This window comes from Python bivittatus, unplaced genomic scaffold, assembly GCF_059951505.1.
Source record: "Python bivittatus isolate LINGU-HERP-01145 unplaced genomic scaffold, Pbiv_v1 ctg000000_np1212, whole genome shotgun sequence".
Classification (NCBI taxonomy): Eukaryota; Metazoa; Chordata; class Lepidosauria; order Squamata; family Pythonidae; genus Python; species Python bivittatus.
The window spans coordinates 666,446-678,706 of record NW_028277028.1 but is presented as its reverse complement, the minus strand read 5'-3'; the positions used below and the strand labels follow the sequence as shown (position 1 = coordinate 678,706).

The window sequence follows — 12,261 nt, the reverse complement described above, 5'->3', positions numbered from 1 at the left end:
TGGAGGAACCCATAAAAGAGAAGCTTCCTAATTAGTAAGAAAACCATTTCTTAGGCACTATGGCTGCTTCCCTCCTACAAAATTGATACACTATTTATGGCTGCTACAAAGGTATAGATCATATTGGGATGAAGGCATCACTCATGTAGAAATATCTATATCACACTGAAGAGGTTTGCTTGTTTGTTTGTTTGTTTATAAGCCATCCGGTCAGTGTGGACTCTCAGCAGCTACACAGACAGAACTTCTATAGGATGATCTATCCCCAGTCTGACCCTTCAGGTCTTCCAGCAGTGCACCCATTGCCACTATTGAGTCCATCTATCTTTCTGATGGTCACTCTTTTCTTCTCTTTCCTTTCACCTTTCCCAGTATTATGGTCTTCTCAAAGGAACTGGGTCTTTGGATAATGTGTCCAAACTGGATCTTTACATAATGTGTCCAAAATATGATAGTGGAGGCTGGTCATTTGTGCCTCAAGTGAGAACTCTGGGTTGATTTGTCTAGTGATCCATCTGATCATTTTCTTGGCTGTCCATGGCATTCTCAGGAGTCTTCTCCAACACCAAAGTTCAAAAGCGTCAATTCTCTTTCTGTTCTGCTTCTTCAAAGTCCAACTTTGGAGAGCGAGTCTGGTGTAGTGGTGAAGGTGCTGGCCTAGAAACCAGGAGATTGTGAGCTCTATGAAAGGAATGCCCCGTTTGTCAAGAGAAACTCCCGTGACACTCTAGACCTCCCTTACATGTGAAAGCCAGCTGGGCGACTTTGGGCCAGTCATTTTCTCTAGGCCCAATCCACCTCATAGGGTTGTTGAAGTGAACAACTTTCACTTCTATACAGTGTCACAGGGAAAATCATTCTGTTCATTATTCTGAACTTTGTAGGTATAGGCGCATTATCTTGGCATCAGTGGTCAGCTGAGCCAAAAAGTTCTTTTAGGATTCAGAGGCAATAGCCATAGTGTAGGCAATGCAATAGACATTTATTTGGTATAAAATGTAAAGTACAGAAAGAAGCATAAAAGAAATATTACCCAAACACAAGCCCTTGCTGCTGCCAGAAACTCCTTTAGTGCACCCAGCCAGTCCAATGGAACATAACACCTTCCAGATAGTCTATTCCAAAGTCCCTCAACATGCAAGTGTCTCTGATTGCCTTTAACTTTAACACTCACTTTGCTGTGACCATAAACTTATCTCTGGGCCAAGTGCCAAGGACATCCTTATATGAGTATGTCAGGGTCTTTGCAGGTGTACTTATTGAGGAATAGCCTTGTGCTAGGCAGAAGAGTCATCTACATAGCTTTGTGTCAGTTTTTTCTACATTGGGAGAAGTCCAAGTATAAATGGATGTGGGAAAAGCAGTAAATTACTTTTAACCTGTTCTTGTGAGGTGAAAAATTGGGCATCCCAGTATACCTCCCCACCCAATCTTCTGCAGTGCCAATACACATACATTATGGCATCTGAGTATTTTCCAAGACCACCTTTGCTATCCCACCAAGTGCTAATCTGTGATGTATTTCTTGGCTGCTGGTTCCTTTACTGTTCATAGTTAATCCTAAAAGGTAGAAGCTATTTTCTACTTCAGTATCTTTACCACCAATTCTAAGATCATTATCTTGATCTTTAGATTTAATCTTAGTCCAGTTTTTTCACTGTGCTCCTTGGCTTCCAGTTCATTTGTGTTTTCAGCTATCAGAATAGTATCCTCTTTGTCTCTAAGGTCTATATATAATCTTTCTATTAATTCTTAATATTTTAGTGCTGAAACAAAAAAGTTCAATCTTTCTTTGCTATAGTGCTAATATTCTATCTGATACTTCTACTGGAAGAGTTTGAAATAAAAATATTATTTAAATGTTTTATTATATTTAAATATTTTTATCCTAGTTTTTCATTTTGTAAAAATGGTTTCTACATTTGGGGTGAAATTGGGGTGAAATTATTATTTAGTTTGTTAATCTTTTTAATAATATTAATTCCTAGATATTTGAAGGATTTCCATTCCATGGGTATTTTTAAAATACTAGCTATTTCACTCCTTCATGAGTGTAACACATCCCTTTTGTAAGTCCAAGATAAGAAAATTGTCCAAGTCAGTCTTCTGATTTATTATTTGTGTGTCCCTTTTAGTTATTAAGTCATCAGCTGGTTTCATTTGTAAATCCAATATTTTAAAATTCAAATCCAAAACAGCCTGATTCTCAGTTGTATCCTCTTCTCTCTCTTTTAAACCCATTTTTATGGTAGCAGACAATCTTAAGAGAAATTTCTGAATGCATTGTTCCCAAATATCCTTGAATTCTTTCAAAGTTGAAATACTTTTCTCCATTCTGTATTAGTGGATGTCTTTTCCTTTAATTATAATCTTTAGTTCTTTCTGGTTGCCTCTAGTGTTCAGCCTTCAAAGTCTCCTCTTATCATGTTTTTCTCTAATCCACAACATTTTCCCACGGGAAGATTTCTTACACTTAGATTCAAAATCTTCATATATTTTAAATAGGATTTTAAACAACCCATGGGAAGGATTATAATAATTAATTTCAAAATCTTAATCTGCTTGTAACAAATCAACATTCTGGTCACCCTTTTGCTGTTTATTTTAGAATAATTTTTTAAAGTTCTTAAACTTACATGAAACTTCTTTCGCTGAGGATTGAAGGAGAATCACTCAGTGTGATGAAACTTGTCTTTCTGAAGGTTCTTAATATTCAAAAAGCAGTTAACAAGCAATTTCTAGAAGTGATTAAGAGAGGAACTGGTTGAACCCAGTGTCTGAAGGCTCCAAGCCGTGGTTTGGGCAAAGCTGACTTTCCTTCAGCTCCCAGAGCTCTAAAACCTGCCAGAGATTGCTGTTTTACAGTCTCCTTGCGGAGAGCCTCTGTATGGAGCACTTGTGGGTGATCCCAGGCCCCCCTTTATCCGGAGAGGAATTTAAGGCACGGTGATCTGTTTGCTGGCTCTTCATTCTGCCATGGTCATCGGCTCCACTGAAAGTGGAGCCATCTTCAGTCTGCCATTGCTTCCCCAGAAGTCCCCTAGGATTTTTTTTTTCTGATGCCCAACTGAAATTTGTTTATTATTTATTTAAAAGATTTATGTGGCCACCCATCTTAAAAATATAACTCTGGGCAGCTCACAACAACAACAACAAAAACCAGAAAACAATATAAACAAAGTTTTAGTTTTTGTATCTAATTGTTGTTGTTGTTCAGTCGTTTAGTCATGTCCGACTCTTCGTGACCCCATGAACCATATTGCGCCAGGCCTTCCTGTCCTTTGTATCTAATAGATGCATCCAACAGAACCATCCCCAGGCTCCCATCTTACCCTATCACAGCATTAAGGGGAAGACTTTATAGCTTTCCAAAACGCTAAAAGAGTGGAGGCCTGCTGGCTCCCAGGGAAAAGGGCAGGAGCCTGTAATTTTCTTTGCAATTTAAAACCATTGTTTCTTGTCCTGACTTCTTAACAACTGTGAACAATTCTGCCTCATCTTCTATATGGCAGTCCATCAGGTATTTGAAGACAGCTATTAGGTCTTCCCGGAGTCTTCTCTTCTCCATGCTAAACATCGCAACGCCTCCAACTGTTTATTATAAGTAGACTGGATGCAGTATTCTAAGTGCAGGTTGCCCAATACAGAATAGAGAGAAAAGATTTTTCTTGAACTTCATATTGTACATCTGTTGATACAACTAAAAACTGCATTTGGGTTTTTTTGCCCAGTTGTCTCACACAGTTGGCTTGTGTTCAGCTTGTGAGCCACCAAGGCATCTAGATCCTTACTGCATGTCATGCCTTTGATTTTTCCTACCCAAATAAAATTCAACTTGATGGAGTTTACCCAGTGTTCCAGCTTGTCAAGATCTCCTGAACCTTGATACTGTTCTTTTTGCTATCCTTCTCATTTTTGTGTGAACTGCAAATTTGTTTATCATACTTTCTAATACTCTTATACAAGTAATTTATAAATACACTTAAGACACAATACCTAGAACAAGGTTGTGTGACTTGACATTTCTCTCTCTCTTAATACAGAGCTACTGATGCACACTCACAGGGTATAGTCATTCAACCAGCTCTGTATTTATTTAAAGGTAACATAGTCCAACCCACGTTTTGCAATCTTCTATATTAGAATAAAATGGGAGATTGTTTTCTAAGTACATCATGTCCACTGTGTTTCTGAGATCAACTAAAAAGTGACTCTGTTAAAAAAAGGAGATTTGCTTGGTTTGGAATGATAAGCACTTGATAAGCACATGCTGTTCCTGCCAAGCAATGCATTCTTTTCAAAATACAAATGAATTGCCTTATAATTTATTTACTCAGTATTGATGTCAAGTTGACTGGCCTATAGTTACCAGATCTCCTTTATTTCTCCCTTTTGAAGACAGGAACAACATTTGCACTTCTCCAGCCCTCTGTCACTATGCCTGTATTCCATGATTGTACCAAGATCACAGAAAGAGGCTTGGAGATGATATCTCCAAACTCTTTCAAGTCTCTGGAATATAATTGGTCTAATCCTGAATACTTAAACTCATTCATAGTAACCAGGTGCTCCATATCTACAGTATCTCCTTTCTTACCAATTATTTTTCCAATTGTTCTGCCTCGGTCCATTTAAACACACTTTCCCCTTGGAGGAGAAGACTGAAACAAAATAGTATCACTTGTTGATATCCGACCATCCCTCCAGCAGCAGGTCCACTCTGCTCTTTTTCTTCATTTTGCTGTTGACATAGCCAAAAAAATTATATTGCTTTTAGCTTCCCTTGCAAGCTCAAGTTCCTTTTGCACTATAGCCATCGTAACTTTATTTCTTTATATCTTAGCTACCTGATGGTAAAACTCCTTGATAAGAAAGAAATGACTTTATTGCGGTTATCAACCGGCACAGCCTTGATAATTATCCCCTTCTTTCATTTTCTAAAAATTAAAATTAAAAACCCTTTTAACTCTTAATTCAGTCAAGATTCCTATGCATCCATAATTGTTTTCTAAATTGCCCCCACTTCTCATTGAAACAGCATTTTATTTCAACTATCTTATTCTTGTGAAATTCCCAACCCTCCTATGCTTCATTGGACCTGAAGATTTCTGTCCATGAGATCCTGCCTGGTATTTCTCTAAATTGGCTCTCCTGAAATCTAATGTGCATTTACAACACATTAATGCCCTGCTTTCTCTTTCTGTAATTATTTGAACCTTAAGATGATAGGATCATTCCTTCCAAAGTTCCCACTGTTTTTAACTCTTTCATTTTGATTAGAATCAGACCTAGGAGAATTAATCCCTTTGTCTCTTATTCAGCTCTCTGTAAAATGAAACAGCAAGATCACTGAGGAGTGTTTAGGAACTTGCAGTCTTGTAGGAAGAATTCCATGATTAGAATATAACAATTGAAGGATACAATGTGCAAAAGTAACAGAAGCAATAGAAAGGAGGAATAGTTAACTATATGTTAAAAAAAATACCAGCCAGAAACCCTAATGAATAAACTTGGCAATACTATAGAAAGTATCTGGGTTAAAATAAAAAGGGAATAAATAAAAGAATACTGGTGTTGGTATCTACCGTCACCCAAAATAAAAAAATAAAAAAATCTAGCATCCAACCAAAAAGAAATTGTGAATGATACTTTCCAGAAACAAATTGTAGATGTTTCAGTGGAAATGAAGTAGCGGTGATAGGGATTTTCATTAAGCTGACATTTCATTAAGCTGGGAAACAAACTGCTAGTTATGCTCGTTCTAGGAAATTCCTGATCTGTTTTGTGAGCAACTTCTTCCTTCAGAGGGTAAAGGAATGCACAGAGTGTTTTGTGATCTCACCAAGACAGGAATGGTTGACATTATAACTATCCCGTAGCATTGTTTAAGTTTTATATATTTTGCATTCTGATTGTTTATATTGAGTTTTTAATGTAAATTGCCTTGTATTTTTCTGGTTGCCTTAATATGCTAAACAAACAAACAAACAAACAAGAAGAGCATGTACCCTTAACTTGGTCCTAATCTACAAAAAATACTTAGTAAATGAAGTGGAACATTGAAAGAGTTCTTGATTTTAAGGACAACTAAAGTTGTGTGTAGCTTGGATTTGAACAAAATGTATTTTAATAAACTCAAAGTGATAATAAATAGGATTCCATGACAGGAGAAACTAAAGAGAGCTAGTGTGATGTAGTGGTTAAGATGTTGGACTAGAAGTGGGGAGACACAGGTTCCAATCCACCCTTAGCCATACAAGCTCACTGGGTGCTTTGCAGCAGTCGCACTCTCTCAGCCTAATCTGTCTCACAGGGCTGTTGCTATGGAGAAAAATAGGTAGAAAGAGTGCTATGTACGCTGCTTTCAGCTCCTGTACAAAAAGCTGGGATATAAATCTAATAAAATAAATTTCTGTGGGGCAAGGAAAAAAAAATAAAAGCACACAATTATTACAATGAAAGAAAATGAACATTTAAAACATTCCAATAAAATAGTAAAATTAATTCAAAAGTTTTAAAAAGCAAAAATATAATTTGGAAGGGACATGTCTGAGCTACAACACAGACACTTCCCTTAAGTTAAGGAGCCCATCTATAATAAAAAATTATAAACATAATTCCATTTATATATACACATTGCTATTTATTTTCTTCCTCTGATCTCTTCTATGAACTTAGCAGCATTTGGATCACAGAGTTTTTTCTCCCCAGATTCTAGAGATAAGAAAAAAAATGTAAAGAAAAACGTTCTCTATCCATTTCTGTCTTGCTGCAAGAAGAATCTCATTGAATTGTTAATTATCTGAGAAGGCAGATTAGGAAAAATAATTATTTCAGTGTTTTCCAAAGAACATATTATCAAGTGAACTGCAAAATACTATTTTGAGGTTTTTTAAAAAGATTTTTTATCCCACCTTTATTATTTTTCTAAATAACTCAAGGTGGTGAACATACCAATACTCTTTCCTCCTATTTTCCCCACTACAACAACTCTGTGAGGTGGGTTGGGCTGAGAGAGAGTGACTGGCCCAAAGTCACCCAGCCGACTTTCATGCTTAAGGTGGGACTAGAACTCAGCTTCCTGCTTTCTAGCCTAGTGCCTTACCCACTCAAAGATTCAGTTGCTGATCAAAGGAATTTAATTAACTAAACATGGCCTCAATTTTAAATTAAAGCAAAACCTCACATGATATGTGGATTAATTTCCAGCTTGCATTCCTCTTGTGAAAAAAGCTTACTGAAAAACATTTCTATAAAGGCCTTTAGTGGCTGATCTTAGTATTCCAAAATCTTAAGTTTCTGAACTATTTCTTTAGTGCTTTTCTTATTTGTTTTCAAATCCTTGTCTCATGCAATTATCTTTAACACTTTCATATCTTTATGAAAGAAACATATGTTCTGCAAGATTGTGTCAATATTGGCTGAATATTTTTATAAATCCTGAAGAGATTTCAAAACACCAAAAGTTCCAAATAAAGTTTTTTTCCCCTCTCAGGACTATTGATAGGATCTGGAAGTAGAATGACTCTTTCTAATTCATCAAAATTTATAAGCAGTTTATTGTCAGCTTTTTTAAAGCCTTCATTTCCAAACATATTTATAGATAACATTTCTCCTTAGCAGATAAAGTGGGAGCAGGGAATTTTTTTCCCCTGTTGGTAAGCTTTTGGAGCCATTATTCCTCCACCACAAGTCAACACTTAATAATAGGAAAAGCAGATCAGGTATCGACTTACCAGTTAAATAACAAGCGCTCCAAGATAAAAAATGTTCTCCAAAGCTAATGAGGAGAATCTGAGAGCTGCAGCTTAACAAAGCTCGATTTTAACTGAAAGAATGTGAGAAGTAAATATTGTATAACGGTTCTGCAGTGCTTTATGGAGAATTGTACTCATGCCATGTGATATATTAGGACTGATTATTTAGTGAATAGGTTTATAGAACTGACTGATTCTGCTTGGTTGTTGTTTCAGTTATTTATTTGTATTATGGTGTTATTAAAGCAGCTATTGTGGGAACTGTGCTTAGGCATATGACTTTATATGTGGCTTTCAATATCATGGAACGTCAGTTTGTTTTTGTTCTTCCCCAGATTCTACCAGACAACTTTAATGATAGTAAACAGAAAAAGAAAGGGCTTGTGAAAAAAGTTCAGGTAAGTCCTATAGTAAAGTAAGTGTGCTTTGCATCTAAAGCAGAGATCAGAAAATCAGAAATTGCAAGTCTGTAGGGAAATTGTACAGTCTAGGTTAAGGAATTAAGAAACAGAACTCCAGCACAGAATCCTATTTCACTTACAGACTATAGGGTTGAGTAAAAGACGGCTCCTTTCTGCCCAGACCCTCACAGCCTTGAAGTACTGGGTCAGCACTGAAATGGCATCACCTGCCTGGCAAGGGGTGGATTTGTAACAATCAATCAGTCAGTCAGTCAAAGTTAATATACAGTCCAAGGCAAAACACAGTAAAAGGCCAGTATACAGTACATTGGTTGATTGATTGATTGAGTGGAGTGTACTAATGTTACTGCATACTGCATCCTGTTGAATGACGTCACCTAGCCATTTCATATAAGTGTTAAAGATGAGTGGTGAGGGACCCTGAGGCATTCCACATTGCAGGGGCTAGGGCTAGACCTCTCTTCTCCCACTAACACTGACTGGAACCAGCCACAGAAGAAGGAGGAAATCTACTGCAAAACAATGCCTCCCAAATCCCTGAAGCCTGTTCAGCAAGTACTTATCTTCATTATTTCATGACAGTTAAATACACATTCAGAACTGAAGAATAGAAAGTAGTTGAACACCTGATAATTTAATGTTGGCAAATTTTTGTATTAGAATAGCTAAATGGCATTGATTGCATGGACTTTCTTAATGCATCTGGTGTCTAGATTAATATACTAGATGGTTTTAAACTGTTTTTCCTAGTTTCTTTCTACTTTATTTCCCCAAAATACAGTATTTCCCCAAAATACATTTCCAAAAGGAAAATGACCCTGAATTTAAAATGGTTCCCTTCCCAAAAGAAGAATAGATAGAAAACTCCAATAATTATAAATCAAGACAAAGATCCTGTGCAATGCCCAGCTTCCATGCCATGTCAATTTAGGCTTGCCAACACCAGATGCAACCAGTCAAGAGATCGCTTCATCAGTATGTGTGTAATGAGCTGCCACCTATTGATCCCAATTCCAGTAACTTTCCTTGCAACCAATATTGATTCAAAAGAAAGTTCATTTATTGAAAATAAGTGTACGGTTCCAAAGCATTGCTAAGACTGAGCATAAGCGCGCCAAAAGTTGTTTTTCTTACCTTACCCTCCCCCCCCTTCACCACCCTTAGTTCTTGGTCTTCTGATTCCCTCGCTAATACGACCTTGCACATTCCAGTGCCTGTGATAAGAAGCCATCTGCTTTTAACGGTTTCTCATTCCTTCTCCCCCCCCCTTTTACAATGGCAGAACCGCAGCATGTAAAAAGCAATTTCTAAACTAGCCATATAACAATCTACTATGAAATCTTGCGAGGATTCTGACATCCCGCCCCTCCACAAGTGAGGATGTCAGTCAGATGATTCATCTTCTTCACGCTAAAAAATAAAAAGCAAAGAGAAACATAATACAATAACAATGCTAATTGTTAAGGCTTTGTAGGATAAACATTATAAATTTTTTTAACTAAATGTGGAGCCTTTACATGTTTTTTGTAACACCCATTCAGCCATTGATTTAGGAAAATGTTTCCACTGAATTAAAAATGGAACCCCCCCTCTATGTTTTCTACTGTCCAGTATTTCTTTAACTTCAAAATGTTGTTCTCCTTCAACCATCATTGGCTTAGGTGGCACTGGGGAGGGATGCCATTGAGATGACTCTTTGTAGGGTTTAAACAGGTCGCAGTGGAACACTAGATGGATTCTTTTAAAAGTAGCAGGCATCTGTAATCGTAGTGAAACTGGATTAATTACTTTATCAACAACAAAAGGACCTATGAATTTTGGAGCGAGCTTTCTGGAAGGTTGTAATGATTTAAGATGCTTGGTAGACAAAATAACCTTATCCTCTACTTTCCAGTCTTTTTCTGAGGTCCTCTTGGCATCTGCAAATTTTTTGTACATTGCTCTGGCCTCCTTCAATGATGCAGCAATTTGAGGCCATACTTGCGTCATTTGTCGGACCCATTCATCAACTGAAGTGACTTGAGTGGACTGTTTAGGTAGTTCTGGGATTGGTACAAAGTCCTGTCCTGTAGCTATTTTAAAAGGGGTGAGGCCAGTGCTTTGGTGTACTGCATTATTATAAGCTACTTCAGCAAAAGCTCATCCCAATTGTCTTGTTGGCAGTTAATGAAACATCTCAAATATTGTTCTAGCACTGAGTTCAGACGTTCACAGGATCCTGCTGTTTGGGGGTGGTACCCCGAACTCAAGCCTTGCGATGCCCCCAGTAGTTTTAGGAACACCCTTCAGAACTTGGCGGTAAACTGGACCCCGCGATCCGACATTACTCGTTCTGGGACACCATGAGCTCGGTAGACATGCTGTAGAAATAATTTAGCCAGTTTGGGGGCTGATGGAAGGGATTGGCATGCCACAAAATGGGCTTGTTTGGAAAAAAGGTCTGTAACTACCCAAATGACTGTCTTTTTGTTGCTTTCAGGCAAGTTTACAATAAAGTCCATAGAAATTTGCTTCCAAGGAGCCTCTGGGTTTGCTACTATCTGTAGAAGCCCCATTGGGTTGCCTCCCCTCCTTTTGGCCGTTGCACACATGGGGCATGTAGCTACATATTCCCCTACATCTTTTCTCATTGTTGGCCACCAAAATTGACGCCTGAGTAGATGTAATGTTTTCACAAAGCCAATAACTTAAGGCTGCTTGGGCACATGGAATTACAGGAGTGACCACTTCCTCCTGCTTGCTGTTGTGTTGAGGCAATTGAGACAGGGCGTCCACCAGGAAATTTTTCCCCCCAGGAATGTACTTCAGGGAGAAGTTAAATCGATGAAAATATTGTGCCCATCTCATTTGCTTGGGCGACAGCTTCCTTGGTGCAGTCAAAGCCTCTAGATTTTTGTGATCAGTCCAAATTTCGAAGGGATGGGGTGATCCCTCCAATAAGTGTCTACAGCAAACTAACGCCCAGCGCACCGCGAACGCTTCCTTTTCCCACACCAACCAGGGTCTTTCAGTTTCTGAAAATTTCCGGGATATGTACGTACATGGAAACAGCTCCTCCCCTGCCCCTTTCTGTAACAGCATAGCTCCCACTGCCACATCTGAAGCATCTGGCTGGATGACAAATGGCTGTTCTGGATCAGGGTGTTTTAAGATCGGTTCAGCTGTAAACAGTTGCTTTAAACCTTGAAAAGCTTCCTGGCACTCCTTAGTCCAGGCCAAGGGGGCTCCAGGTTTTGAGGCCTTTGCCTTGTCCTTGCCCTTGGTTTTCAACAAATCTGTGAGTGGGAGTGCTACTTGGGCAAAGTTGGGTATGAACTGCTGATAGAAGTTAGCAAAGCCCAGGACACTTTGAAGTTGTCGCCTGGCTTTGGGACCATGACATCCCTCACCTTGACTGGGTCCATTTCAATTCCCTGATGCGAAATTCTATACCCCAAATAGTCAATTTGCTGTTTATGAAATTCACATTTGGAGAGCTTGGCATACAATTGGGCCTCCAGTAGCTTTTTTAGTACCTTCCTGACTAACTGTACAAGTTGCTCCATGGTTTCAGTGTAAATCAGGATATCATCCAGATAAACCAACACCCCCTGGTATAAATCCTCTTGTAATACCTCATTTATGAGTTGCATAAACACCCCCGCTGCTCCTTTTAATCCAAATGGCATTATTTCATAACGGAAGCACCCCAGGGGGGAGTTGAAGGCGGTTTTCCATTGATCTCCTTCCCGGATTCGCACCCTGAAGTACGCATCCCTTAAATCTAGCTTTGTGAAAATTTTCCCTTTGGATAAATGGGCTAACAGGTCTTTCATCAAGGGGAGTGGGTACTGGTTGTCAGCAGAAATGGCATTTAGCCCTCTATAATCTGTGCACAAACGTAAGGAGCCATCCTTCTTTTCCCTGAAAAGCACCGGTGCAGCAATTTGAGAATGCATAGGTACAATAAAGCCCCTCTTTAGATTCTTATCAATGAACTCCTACAAGGCTTCCAACTCTGGGTGTCATAGCATACATTTTCTTCCTTGGAAATTTAGCCCCAGGCTCAATTTCTATAGCACAGTCACTGGTGCGATGGAGGG

General features: G+C 38.5%; 1 protein-coding gene across 2 annotated transcripts in view; it reads left to right on the top strand.

The window, feature by feature from the left end:
- The window catches only part of BAG1 (BAG cochaperone 1), a 45,690-nt gene that overhangs the window by 20,419 nt on the left and 13,010 nt on the right, over positions 1 to 12,261 (top strand). For both annotated transcript variants that reach the window (XM_088147360.1, XM_007441579.3), the window contains one exon: positions 8,093 to 8,155. In XM_088147360.1, the coding sequence (XP_088003486.1) occupies positions 8,093 to 8,155 (63 nt within the window). The remainder of the gene's footprint in view (positions 1 to 8,092; positions 8,156 to 12,261) is intronic.